Source organism: Podarcis vaucheri, assembly GCF_965113315.1.
Source record: "Podarcis vaucheri genome assembly, chromosome: 8".
Taxonomy (NCBI): domain Eukaryota; kingdom Metazoa; phylum Chordata; class Lepidosauria; order Squamata; family Lacertidae; genus Podarcis; species Podarcis vaucheri.
In genome coordinates, this window is record NC_138766.1 from 59,906,060 (window position 1) to 59,921,038 (window position 14,979).

Sequence of the window (14,979 nt, forward strand, 5' to 3'; positions counted from 1 at the left end):
ATCAGATTTCATATCCTCATTTGTAAAGAGAGATTAAACCATAGTTTTCCAGTTTGTATGTAATAGGAAACTGTTATTTAAACAACCTTGCAAAGTATTCTACTACAGTGTCCTGGTTCACACATAAAGTTAAGTCAAACCATAGTTTAACATGAATGAGCAAATGTGTGGGCTCCTGGAGAGGAGATCAGGGTCATTTTATTCCTCCATGGTCATTTTGCTGCTGCACTGTGCTAAGTCATGGTTTGGCTTAAAGTGTTGTCTGTACCAAGGCTTACAGTGCAGCCCTACCAAACCACAAGCTATAAATTATAGGACAAATATTGGTTACATTTCATAGTTTGTCTGGAGAAAGTAAACCCATGAGACTGGGAATGGACAATACATGATTCAGCACAGCACAAAGGCAGAACAAGCGAGGAGAAGCAAAACAGCTGCAATCTCTTATCGATTCGTCATTTGCGCTGGTTTGCTGTATTGTAACATGTGAAACCAACTAGAGTATGAGAAACAGGAGAGCATGCACAGGTACACCACTTGTTCTCATTCTGATAAATCATAATAAGACTGATACTGTTTACATATGAACTAGACCTCAGTAATGCACAACCTTTAAAGTGAAGGTCAAGTCTACATTATCATTTTACTTAAAGCCCAACTTCTTGCCCTACATACAAAGGAATTTTACCACTACTTCCTTCTACTAAGTTCCTGCAAGTCCCTTCTCAATTCAGCAATACACTTTAAAGGTAAGTATAGTACCTCCTACTACTATGTTCACCATTTCTTGGACTATACTTTGTACAATATCCTGTGCCGTTTCTTCATATTGATTGCTTTCTCCATCATATGGCCCTGTATCATTTTTAGACAGAGCTACAAAATAAAAACAGAAAATATATTACTCAAAATATATCAGGATTCCATTTGAGTCAGTTTTATTACTTTATAAAGAAATAGCTCTTAAACAGAAGTGAGTTATTCGTTGCATTTATTTAATCTGAGCTAATAGCAATTAACTGGAAAACAAGTAGAATGTCAACTGTGACTACAGCATAGCTTTGTAAAGAATCAATGAACTTTATAACACCACCTGATAGCAATCTACATGTTACTTTAGCTAAATGAAAAAGTAGTAATTATTTCTCAAGACTTCATACCCTCTTTCACCCCACTATGACAAGAAAAAGACACCCATTATTACTTTCTGCTGCTGTTGCTTGGTCAGCTTCAGTCTGCTCATTTTCTGCACTGAAAATATCAGATCCATTTTCTGCTTCTGTGTCTTCTTGAAGGCTTTTGTCCACATCATTTGCATGATGGTCCAAGTCCCCTTCATGGTCCTGGGAGAGCTGATCAATAGTCTGCTCTGAAATATGTCTCAATTGAGGTGATTCAGGCTCATGATGGCTTAAGGGTGACTGCTGTAGATGGTGCTGCTGCCGATGTCTCTCTTTCTCCATTTGCTTGGCTTCTTGAAGCTATGAAATAAATAAATAAAGTATTAAAGAAAATCTCTTCTATCAGAACAACCATGCCTGCTCCTCTACACACCAGATAGTATGAAACGTTAATATCCATAAATTAAAAGATGCACAATTCAGGGCTTCTTTCAATTTTTCTGGTCTTCAGTTGTATTCTATACATGAAATTCGTACAAGCTAAATTGTGTGTCTTTCACTGGACTATTATTTCAAATTAAACAACGTGGACACAGCTGGCAAATCAATCCAAGTGTTGCACAGGAATACTAGAATTTAAATATGCATTTGAAATCAATATCAATTTGAAATGCAAACATACTTACTGCTTGGTTTTCCATACGTGCAAATATAACATTCAGCATTTGTGTGAGAGTAGCCTTGGCTGTGGTTTGATTTATGAGATTTTTGCTTGCAAGATAGATATTGTAACATGTTCTTACAGCTTGCAGAACTGTCCCTTCGTGAATCTCTATGTGCTGAGAAGTTACTGCTGTGAGTAGAGCCTAAAAATATAAAAATAAAGTTAGCAATTGAAAATACTGAGGCTCTCACCTCATTTAATCATGCTTAATGTGTACCCTGCTTTTTGAGTGTGCAGTTTTAAGATACAGTAGCAAATCCAGACTGCTGCCATACCATCATCATATATATAAAGACCAGGACACACATGCTAAGTGCATTTAAAGAAGATGGATCTTATGCCAATGGCTCCTATAACCATTTAAATAGGACCTTTGTACACAAGGAAGCACGCACATATCATTTTCTCCTTACTGCTGCAATTAAGCAATGGTGTGATTGTGCATTTAATGATCTTATTCATTAAACATTTATCTCTGTCTTTCCATTGAATAAGGACAATGTACCTAGTTAATGGAAGAACTGAGTGCCTGAAATGTTAAATTGCATGTTTCAGGCAAACTGGAAAAATCCATGCCCAGAACAAGGAAGGAAAATTCAGTTTGTAAATCAAGACACCGAACCTCCAACTCAACATTGCATAACTACTCAATGTGCATTTCAGACATAAATTGTTCAAGAATAATTCTTATTTACTAACCCACTTTTAGCACTCATTTCAAAGAGGCTACTATGTGGAATGAAAGGTTCCAGTCAACAAGCCTTCTTCCTGATGACACCTGGCTCCTGAGCACAGATTAGTTCCACAGTAAATCCCAAATACCCACTATCAACTTTATAAAGGTCTTTAGAGTCTATGTGTGATGTTCCTCACTCTAAACATATAAGTGATATAAATTTTAATTACAGCAACTACATGATGAGAGGGGAGGGAAAAGGATTCATGGAATTAATTCTCTCATATTCCAGCCAAATGACTGCTTAGTTGTAGCTGTCAATTCCAATCACCTTTCTGAAACCTATTAGATAGGGCCCTGAAAAAGCAATTCTATTTCTGTTAACCGTAAAATGTTTTTGTGAAACTGATAAGCAACACTGAATGAATATTCTTGTCCAATTAAGGTACTAACTGATTAAACAAACTATTACATGTTTTCAGGTTCAGCTCTTGTTCAACATGCTTGAATTGCAGGTCACTGTCTTGGGCATAGAACTCATTTCAACAGCAAACTCTAATGAGAGCTAATGATCAGTTGACATCAGATTACCTTTATAATTTGTAGCTGAACCCCCTCGTCTGTCTGAGGACCTTGAAAGCAGCCACATATTGTTTCAATAATTCTATCAATCAATTTTTTCCCAGGCGCTGTACTATCTGGAGCACTGCCAGTTAAATGTCCATAAGCTATAAGTTTCTGGGGAGTAAAGCAAAAGTACAACTGAACAAGCCAGCTTAACACATTATTATATTTTGCACCATGCAGGTTAATTCTCATTGACAGTAACATTGCAGAGTATTAGATTTCTTAAAATCCTGGGATACACTTGAGATGAGAGGGAAAACAGATCCAAGCGGGAACTAGCAAGGCAGTGGTGCACTCCATCACTAGTGCAGTTTACAGTGACTGTCTTTAACTGTGGCATTACAACTAGGGCAAGTAATGGTTACCACTGCATATAGTTTGTCTCCAAATGACAACCAGAAACTCTAGTTTGAAGTCGGTTCATTATTTCAGTTTTATTAAAACATAGTAGAAAAACTACTGTTGGCCCAAACAAAGAAGTAGGGAAGCACATTGGTGTGTAAAGGAAGGAGGAAACACAAGACGTCAATAGCACATTCCCCACGACTAAACAATAGATCAACCATGACATCTGAACCAGGCTAGTGAGCAGTCCAACTGTTTCCTAATAAAGATTCTTAGCAAGGCAATAACAATTTCTCTATGCTGAAATTTTATGAAACAACTTAAACCTCACTAGTTGTACTGTGTTAGCAATTAAAAATATAATCTAGGGAAACAACTATATTTCCTTCCTTTATAAAAGGAAACCACAGATTTAAGAAAAAAAGTTAATGGCATATAATTCAATACAGACCTGCAAACAATCCAATGACGTACTAACAATTCTTGGACACTTGGATTGGCATGCCAATTCAAAAGGTAAGAAGTACTTGTCTGCCTCAATAAAGCTTGTTTTTGATTTCACAGGTGGAAGAGTGCTTGAACCAGCCTTCGCTTCTCCATGAGGAGGACTGAATAGAAAGATCCAATTAGAATGGCAGTTGAGTTAACAGCAAAACAATTTAATATGAACATAGACACATCTACAGTTGACCACCACATATTTGATGTAAGTTCAGTTTTTCTCTTTTAACAGTCAAAAATTCATCTTACCAATTAAAACTGAACCGAAATAAAGACAGACATTAGCAACAGTCTGCTATGAAGTCAAGACAAATGTAACAATTTGCAATGAACACAGCAACAGGTTATGGATTTTAGCAGGCTTTCAAAGAAAATATGTATTAGTTGGAGTCAGCTAACTGATTGGCTGGTTGTGCACGCTGGCTTGGATGTGAAATAGATTTTGTGCATGTTTGTTTAGATATGGAACAGGTTTTGTCCTCCATATGAATAACAGGCACCTCAATATGGATAAAGTAAAGGGTTACATATAAACTGATGTTTCTTAAGAGCTAGGATTTAAAAAGATGTGTACCATCATTTACTTGTGCAGGAACATGTAACGGCATCCAGTTGGTTTTTTCCAATTCATTTTATCATGATCCGAGACACTGATGATTGCCCTCCAGTAAATTAGGACTAACCGCTTTTCAGTATTTAAGTAATGATTTCATGACAGGTAAGGTTGGATTTTGCATACAAAATCCAACTATCTTTTATTGATGGAAGGCTTTTGCATCCCTCCTAAGAACAAACATATATATTGCAAGACTATTTCAGTACCTAACTTAGGATATCCATCCACTTAATTGTGCAATGAGACTTCCCCTCTCTCCTATAAACCCCATGATCCTCTAAATGCACTGTGGGGGTTTCCCAACCCTCTGGAGCACATTGGGGGGGGGGAGAAAGGAAGGAGAAGTTCACATGACGCTGGATGTAAGCTTTCATGCTTTTTCTGCAATTTTTGGGTGAAATTTATCAATTCCGTATTAAGGTGGCACCCCACTCCCTCATTAACAACTTCAATTTATGGATTTGAAGCACTTTTTTTCAATATTAGTAGGGGTGTAGTTCCTTTCTATGGTAACCAATAATCCGACTTGTGATATGGTATTTGTAAATACCATGGTATGGCATTAGTGGTATTGTAAATACTGCTATAGCATGTGTCTTCACTCTGTTCCTGTACATACTGTTCTTTAACAAGCTTGGAAAGAGAGGCTATATATTAACACTGCTGTCATTTTACAGTAAGGAATACCTATATGGGTTGGAACGTATCCAGTTTGGTTTTCTAACTACATATTTCACTGTTATACCTGTTAGATCATCATTATATACTGCCTCTGGACCACTGCTAGGAGGCATTTTGGTTCAGTTTATACATCCTGTGTGTTTATATCGAATGTTACTTTGCGGTTTAAAAATTGTTTCCTTAATTGCTATGCTTGCTAACATTTGGGTAAGGATTTCATTTTGTACCTTCATGCTTTAGAACCTTGTGACATGAGTATCTTTTTAGTTCTTTGCCGTTTCCCTTTATATGTGCTCCTTTACCATGTTTCATTTGCAGGGGATTGGGAAGACTGTTTTATAGACTTGCAATTAAAGTTTTAATCCAATCTCCATCTGAAAAGTAACCCTTGTTTAGGGCTTGCTTGCTTTCTAAAATTTGAAAGAGCTACAAAGTTCCCTTCATACTGGGTGCCTATAGGGAGGTCCTGTGTCAGAAGGACAAATGTGATGAGACCAGGTTTTCCATCTCAAAACTGTTCTGAAGCCATGAAATGTCTAACAAAGCATGAAAAACCTGTTTCTCACAAAGGATGCTAATACTCTTAATTATTCTTAACAACATGCTGACATACTTTACACGTTTTCCAAGTGTAAACTGAAGTCAGAGTGATTAGCAAGAAAGTGCTCTGAAAATTAATTTGTACGCTACAAGAAAAAGTTTTTAATTTCTTCAAGTTACAGCAAGTATGCAGTGAACGTCATACACTCTAGGCATGGTAACTTAGTGACAAAACATATACAGTGGTACCTCGGTTTAAGAACAGTCCAGTTTAAGAACGATTTGGTTTACAATCTCCGCTAAACCAGAAATAGTGTCCTGGTTTGAGGATTTTGTCTCTGTCTAAGAACGGGATCCGAACGGTGGAAAGGCACCGATGGCGGGAGGCCTCATTAGGGAAAGTGCACCTCGGTTTAAGAACAGTTTCAGTTTAAGAACGGACTTCTGGAACGGATTAAGTTCGTAAACCGAGGTCCTACTATAGTTCATAAAACTCCCCCCCCCAAAGGTACAATGACAACTGACTTCATCTCTGTACAAATGATGCTAAATGTATTTTCAGAGCAATTAATCATGATTAATAAAGAAAAAAGTACCTTTGTTTTCCAGTTTCTGCTTTTATTTCCTCTGGAGAAAAAAAGGAAATAAAAACCTGTTTTACAAACATTACAGCAACACTAACCTAAATAAACTAACATTAAATTACATTAAACTAAAATTTATAAACATTTATAAATATCGTTCTACATTTCCAGTGCTGCTCAACTGCCAAAGAACACATTAGGATTACATTACTATATACACACATGCATATACCACAGTATGATTCAGCCCACTTCAATCACAATTTAAAATTAAATTATGAATATGTCTCAAGATAAACTGAAAAAGAATGTTTTCCTGCTTACAAGCAAGCATCAAATGTAGACTGAACCCTGAAAACCCATAAACATTCATGGACAAGATGTAAAACAATTTGTATTATGTGCTTTTGAAAGAAAAAAATCCTTAAGAAATCTTGTTCAGAAGGTGAATAAGTAGGCAAGACTTCTCTCCCAACCCTCCAGGCACAACTGTTTTCCAGTCTGAAATTATGTAATTTATACTGCACTACACAACAACATGGACAAATAGCGACACACATGTGTATAAACACACCCCATACAGATCTCACCATTGCCATAAGCAGACATTATACTGGGAAGTTTGAAGTAATTTTAATCTATTCACAACAGGCTAGCTAGAAAATATATTCACAATAGAACATTTATTCATAACAGGCATGAACATCGGTTTATTGCCAATTTCTTTGGAATTATAGCTGAATTTTATGTAGACTTCCTAGATTATAATAGAAAACTCCCCCAACCGTGCCACCAAAATAGCTGTTCAAATTGCCAAATATTTCTATTTTTCTTCTAATTTTTTAATAAATATATACTTTTATAAATATATATACTTCAGGCCTGGGGAAAACTGCAGCTCTTCAGACCTCTTTTCTATCTTGCCCTTGGGATTTTCCCCAGGCCACTCCTCTCACCAGACCTATTTCATACCACTGAGTGTTTTCGCCTGGCTGGTATGTGTCCTTGAACCTCGGGTAACGCCTGATGGTTGTCTGAAGGGTGGATAGTGGTGAGTGTGTGCAGAAATTAGCCTGCTGTACATTGGTAAAATTCACTTTTGGTCCTTCGCTCATTTTATTTCTGGCCCTGCCCATCAATGGCAAGCAGTCCCTGGAAGGCTGCCCAGGTGAGAACGCAACCCCTCTATTTGAGAAAGCTTCCTCACTCTTGTTTTATGACAAATAAGTTATGCTTTATCTCAGGCATGTCCAAAGTCCGTTGCAGGGGCCTAATCCGGCCTGCTGGTTGGTTTAATCCTGCCCCTGTAGCAGTTTATTTCCTGCAAAGGTCAACAACTTTGGTTGGCTCTTTGGTCAGCCCTTCACTTAATCAAATCTGGCCCTCCTTGAAAAAAGTTTGGACACCACTGCTCAAATGCAAAATTTGCAAATAATCCTTCCTGTGGGTTGGATCCAGACATGCCCTTTCTGTTTATGAAAAGTGCTCTGATCCAGCTAAGGTTCCCACTCAAGGAAGGGGCTGAGAATTTTTAGCTGATTTTTTTCTTCCCTCTGTAGAACCCAATTCACCATGCCTTCTGTTCCAGAAGGCCCAATAACCATCTAAAAAACCTTTCAGAGGGCATGGGGGTAGGAGGGTTCAGCAAATATTACCACTTTCTCTTGCAGGACATTCCACGAGCAGAATTCTGCTCGTGGGAAATCTCTGAATTAAACCTCCTAACAAATCAACCCTTTTGTTTTTAAAGAACCCTAGAGATTCAGTCCTCTTTGTACTTTATACACAGACAGCCCAAAATTCTAGTAGTAGTATGGTTTACATAAACCATTTTAAAATGCAATTCTCAAAGCACAAAGATCCTCTACTCTAAAAATATTCCAAGTTTCAGAATTTACTTTCAGAATTCCCCCCATTTCCAAAGATGGAACATCAGCTATGTCATTTTTACTGTTAATTTCATGCTCAGGAGCATTATATGATTAACTGCCAAGGGAATGCAGACGGAGAACACAATAAGACAAAGGCCCAGATTTGTTCTTCAATTAAATGTCAAATTTCTTAGATCTTTAATAAGCTTCCATCACAAAAACCAATCATACTTTATGGCCTGGTTCACCTGATGGAAATGATGACAGTGATGTAAATGAATTTGACACAGAATAAATCCTTTCAAAACTACAGTCAAACGTAGTTTAAAAAGTCAGCCGTATCAGAGCTTGTTAACTGGAACTCCTGTACAGATGGCAGGGACTCTAGCCTAGCAAGCTACTTAGGACTATGAGCACCCCAGCATTAGAACTTTCTCTGAGAATGAACGGAAGAGAATAGTAGTCTATAGCAGTGGCCCCTGCAATCGGCAGGTGCCATTTAGCCTCCGGATTAGCCACCTTGGTATAGATACTAGAAGCCTGATATTCTGCCCTTGTCTAGCCAAGAGAACAGTATTTTGTGTGCCTGTGCCATTTCAAGCCATAGCTCAACTCATAGGATAATGGAGTATTCATCCACAGCTCACTTTTACATCCAGCAACAGTCATTTTGAAAAGAAATTATGAGCTCTTCATACATGCTGATCAATAGCTTGCCATATCTACGTTTTATCATAATTTCTGCAAGGAAGTTGAACAGATCAGTTATTTTCATCAGTTCTCAAGAAGGTCTGCCAGCTGGTGGGCAGCTGTGGGCAAGGGTGCCACAGTGTATTTCCCACATGTGTCTCTCTTCTCTTACATTTTATTATTCACATGGGGTGGTAATATTCAGCTATGCCTTACTCAGAATAGACACACCGATATAAATAGACTTTGTGTTGCATGGTATCAAATAATTTGACAGGAAATTAAATCCAGCATACTTAAGAAATTTTAAGCATTATCCACATTGAATACACTGACCAAGGTAAAATAATCAACTAATGTCAGGAAAAATGTTTATCTGTTTATGCAAAAACAGAGGCACACAAGCTAGGCCAGACTTCATACCAGATGACAACCAGCTATGCTTTTTCTGTCTGAAGAAGTATTCAAGATCTCCCATTTGCAACTAATAATCAACTAGCAACAAGTCTTCAAATGGATTTAGGTCACACTTCAAAGTAGCACTCCATTCTTTTTGTAAGAAAGCAACTCCCCCCCCCCCAATGTTCAAGAACCAAAAGTACAGTCCTTTGAGATCAAACTGACCATTTCTTCAGCTAGTCAAAATATTTCATTTGCCAAAACTTCCTTAACTATAATAGTCCAACATCACAGTCAAATGTGTTTATCTTTACCATGTTTTTTGCATTGTGAAATTCTTTGTGAACTAGTGGCTCTTCAGTGTCTTCTAGAAAGGGATTGCTCAACTCTTCTAATGGAGCCAACACTGTCTTCACATCAATGTGGAAATGGCTGCATGAGTACACTCCAAAATACCTGATTTTAATCCAAACTTATTCAGAATTCTAGAGATCCCAGCCCCAGTCTTAACAGTGGCATTCATCTGCTTGTGAGGAATACTGAACAGAATCAATGAGAATGAATGGCAGTGTGTTTGAAAAAACAAAGAAGTCCTTGCAGAACTACTTCTGGATTCTCTGTGCTCAGACACATCATGGCATAAACTTGGCAGTGACACATCAACCAGAAAGCATAACCATGTGATAATCAACCATGTGATAATTCCAGCATTGCAGGGGGTTGGGCTAGACGACCCTTGTAGTCCCATCCAACTCAAAATGTTTCAACTCTATGGTTAGAAAATACCTTGAAAATTTGACAAGAACACATAATATTACCTCATAATACCAGACAAATTCAAAGATGACAAGGTCATCAATGCCTACTAGTCATGATGACTGTGTTTTATCTGAGGCAGTATGTCTCTGAATACTAGTTGCTTGGCATCACAAATGGAGACAGCACTGTTGCACTCAGATCCTGCTTGTGGACTTCCAATAGGCATCTAGCTGCCCACTGGCAAGACCAGGATGCTGGACTAAATGGAACTTTGGCTTCACAGTGGAACCTCAGGTTACGTACTGTCCTCCTTACGAACGCTTCAGGTAACAAGCTCCGCTAACCTGGAAATAGGTCTCCTGGTTGAGAACTTTGCCCCGGGATGCGAGCGGAAGTCGTGCTCCGGTGGCGCGTCGGCAGCGGGAGGCCCCATGAGTGAAAGCATGCCTCAGGTTAAGAACAGTTTCATGTTAAGAACGGACCTCCAGAACGAACTAAGTTTGTAACCAGAAATACCACTGTATCCAGCAAGGCTTTTCTTATGCTCTTATGTTCCTCATCACGAATAAACAAACTTTGACTGAGCTTGCTAGTCCACCCAAATTTTGTTGCCAGTATCTCCCTCCAAGGAGTAGGATCTTGGCCCTGATGTACATCTCTGAAACACAGCATGAGGTTAGAAGAAAGTATCTTGTTCCTCACTCCAATTTTAAACTCAGAGCTGAGAAATGGAGGCACAAAACAATCCTTCAAACAACACAGCACAGGATGGGGACAGAGGTTTGCTCTGCCTTGGCATCTGGTAAGTGCTCCAAAGTGCATGTCAAGCACAAAGGCAAACCCATATTTCAGCGAAGAAAGAGGGGGGAAATGCATACAATGCATGCAATACTAGTTTGAAGACACTCGGCTTAGGTCATTAAATCCAACTCTTCATTTAGCTTTAGTTTGCTCTATATTCCAGATTTTTTTGGGGTGTGTGTGTCAGATCGTACAGATTACTTCAGTATACCCACTTGCTGGCAGCTACATACAACTAACTTGCTTATTCCTGTTTAATTTCAGGAAAACAGAAGCATTTAATTGCAAAAATAATCTGTTGCTGAAAATTAAATGTGAAGTAGAATAAAAAAGATGCAGGCTAAACTCACTTTGACTAACTCCAGTAATCTGACATAGCATTATGCACTTCACCTTCAGTATTAGAAACTGAGATATGAAAGCTAGGAGCTAAATGGCACTTTAAACCTAGATTATGGGCACAACAACAGAATGTCTAGGTGTGCTTTCCTTCCACTCTGCAGTTTTAATCTGAAATCTTAGGTGCAGTACTGCACCCAGAGCTCAGAAACTGCTTGCACTAATGAAATACCCTGTTGCAAAATGCATATAGAACAATGGGAGTTTCGAACACTTTTCACCTTTTCATGTGAAGCCTTTTAAAAATGACATTGGTTCACTTAAGGTTCTGGAAATCCTCTTATGCCTCATGTGACTTCCTGTGGCTTTATAATGATAACTTTCTATTTTAAAGTACTCTTCCTACTGTAGTTTAAGAATATATCTAGATATAAAACAGAATGCCCAGAATGATTCAGAGTTTTGACGGAAACCTATGAGCTCACACGTGTTAGGAACTTGGTGTTTAACAATAATATCTGTTATAATAGATCAGATTAAAGGTAATGGTAAGGTAAAGGACCCCTGGATGGTTAAGTCCAAAGGTGACTATGCGGCTCATCTCACTTTTCAGGCCAAGGGAGCTGGCGTTTGTCCACAGACAGCTTTCCGGGTCATGAGGCCAGCATGACTAAACCACTTCTGGCGCAACGGAACACCATGATGGAAACCAGAGTGCATGGAAACGCCATTTACCTTTACACTGCAGCGGTACCTAATTATCTATTTGCACTGGCGTGCTTTCAAAATGCTAGGTTGGCAGAAGCTGGGACAGAGCAATGGGAGCTCACCCCATTGCGGGGATTCAAACCACCAACCTTTCGATCAGCAAGCCCAAGAGGCTCAGTAGTTTGGACCACAGCGCCACCCGCTCACCACAATAGATCAGATTACACCTGTCCTAAAGGATCTACACCGGCTGTCTTGTTGCTACTGAGCTCAATTTAAGGTGTTGACGTGATCTATAAAGTCCTATATGGTCTAGAAACCAAGTATCTTCAGGACCACAACCACAATTTCCAGCCAGCCTGTGCCTTAAATTCTTCAGGAGAGACCACTTCATAATTCTGTTGATATCCAGAGTTAGAGGGACAGTGGCAAAGAGCCATGATTCTTATGGCACCACAAATGTGGAATTCCTTTCTCACAGAGCTTCAGTTGCACTCAACATAATTTCCTTTTAGATGTCAGCTCCAGATGTGTTTGTTTTCTCAGGTACATGAAGCGGGTTGAGAACTGAAATGCCACTGCATTTTCTAATTTTGATTCTTTTCTACTTCATTTTTGGAATATATTTGTTTTATATTGTTGGTTATATGGTTATATGGGTTTTTGTATAGATTTTTAAAATTAAAAGACGCCTGCTCCTTGGGAGAAAGGCGATGGCAAACCTAGACAGCATCTTAAAAAGCAGAGACATCACCTTGCCAACAAAGGTCCGTATAGTTAAAGCCATGGTTTTCCCAGTAGTGATGTATGGAAGTGAGAGTGGGACCATAAAGAAGGCTGATCGCCGGAGAATTGATGCTTTTGAATTATGGTGCTGGAGGAGACTCTTGAGAGTCCCATGGACTGCAAGAAGATCAAACCTATCCATTCTGAAGGAAATCAGCCCTGAGTGCTCACTGGAAGGACAGATTGTGAAGCTGAGGCTCCAATACTTTGGCCACCTCATGAGAAGAGAAGACTCCCTGGAAAAGACCCCAATGTTGGGAAAGATTGAGGGCACAAGGAGAAGGGGACGACAGAGGACGAGATGGTTGGACAGTGTTCTTGAAGCTACAAACATGACTCTGACCAAACTGCGGGCGGCAGTGGAACACAGGAGTGCCTGGCGTGCTCTGGTCCATGGGGTCACGAAGAGTCGGACATGACTAAATGACTAAACAAAATAGATTTGTATATGTAATATATTGTTATGTACCATCCTGGGAAACTTTGCACTGACAGACAGAATTTAATTTAAATTAAATTAAATTATTATTATTACAACAAAAAGACATGTGGTTTGGTTAGTGTAATTTTTATTTAGGCTTGATGGACTTGTTTGCAACTAATAATAGCTTTTAAACTCCTATTCAGAATTATTTAACAAAGCATTTCTTCCTTTGTGCAACATCAACCAATTCATGCACAGTACTGCCCAATTATATATTGGCTGCTGAATTTTATGGCGCTGGAAGTGATATTTACGGTCCTAACAGGAAATTCATGAAATTCATATCAGTGGCATTGATACTCTTGCACTGCAGGAGACTGGAATAGATGACCCTCAGGGTCTCTTCCAATTCTACAATGTCATCCTCACACATTGATTATCAGACCTCCCGACAACATTTGTGGAACCAAAAGAGACTACAGAAGCAGCAAGAAGGCCAAAGTTAAGCAGCCTTCCAGCAAACACACAGAATATTTAATTAACAGGGAAAAGCAACATAAAATTACAGCACACAGAGCATTTTACCCTCTGTGTGCCATATATTCAAGACTATGCAAGGAGCTTTCTGAGCCTGATTCACTTAACCAGACAAACTCTTTCCCCATCATGTTTTATGCATTCTCAAAGAGGTGGTCTAGCTTTCAAATAGCTTGAATTTATGGATTGCATTCAGTGGCTATGGTACAACAACTGCTTATGCTGCAAGCAAGTAAGCACCAAAGATACAACAGGCATGTCATGACTTGTCATGAACATTCTTTGTAGTTCAATACTGCATTCTCATGGGTTCTCAAGGTTTCTAGGATGCAGCTCAACACTGGGATCTTAAATGTAAGAGTATGAGGATTATCCCAAATAAGTGTTTTCCATAGCATATGTGTTCTATATATGGGAAGGGAGAAACCATGAAGCAAAACACAATTTTTCCATAATTATTCTCCAGGAAGTAATATTACAGTGTGAGAAGGAGTATTACAGTGTGATAAAGAACAAGTTTTACAACAAAGGCCATAGGATAAAAATGCTCAAACCTGCTGTGCAGGAAAGACAACTAGAGAAATAACCTGGTGTAAACAGACACTGAGCTAACCACAAAGAACAACGCCATTTGTTGTGCAAAGAATAGGGCCAGAAAGTTAGACTAAAGTGCATTTCTTTATTGTTATTTTAGAATTGGGACCAAGCAAACATTTCCCCAAAGTTAAGAAAACTGACCTGGACACAAAGCACCATGCAGAACACAAGGATTTTTCAGCCCCTTGCACTCCATGAAAAACCATTTCTGTGGGTTAGGAGAACGGTGACTAAAAGGCATAGTAGGCTGTGGGGTTAGAGAATCAGTGGAAACTCTTCCCCTCATACATGGAGCACTTTGGATCTAAGCCTGTGGCATTTACTTTGCAATTCAAAAAACTATGAAAGAAGAGAAATGTCATGTCTAACCTTTATCTACGATAAACAGCATCTCTTCAATTCCTAACGTTAGTATCAAAGACAACCTTGCAAGGTTTCCAGGAGTGGTCATCTTTCTCCTGCCCTACTCCCCTAATTACATTTTCTTCTGCCACCCATAATACAGAGCTTTTCTCTACCTCCTGACCCCAAGAAGAGAAAGGAACCCCTACAGTATTATGTTTCCCAAGCTGAGCCCTGGACTATGGCGGCTTCCAGTAGCCACAGATTGTTGAGTATCAGTTAGAAAAGCAGACCTGAAAATGAGATGGTGG

At 38.9% G+C, this 14,979-nt stretch overlaps 1 protein-coding gene across 2 annotated transcripts in view; it reads right to left on the reverse strand.

Annotated features, from left to right (window-relative positions):
• Positions 1-14,979, reverse strand: part of ARFGEF1 (ARF guanine nucleotide exchange factor 1) — a 69,529-nt gene that overhangs the window by 39,133 nt on the left and 15,417 nt on the right. For both annotated transcript variants that reach the window (XM_082233723.1, XM_082233724.1), the window contains exons 2-7: positions 6,428-6,458; positions 3,945-4,101; positions 3,113-3,259; positions 1,808-1,987; positions 1,205-1,481; positions 763-876 (exon numbers count right to left, since the gene is read on the reverse strand). In XM_082233723.1, coding sequence (XP_082089849.1) covers positions 763-876; positions 1,205-1,481; positions 1,808-1,987; positions 3,113-3,259; positions 3,945-4,101; positions 6,428-6,458 — 906 coding nt within the window. The remainder of the gene's footprint in view (positions 1-762; positions 877-1,204; positions 1,482-1,807; positions 1,988-3,112; positions 3,260-3,944; positions 4,102-6,427; positions 6,459-14,979) is intronic.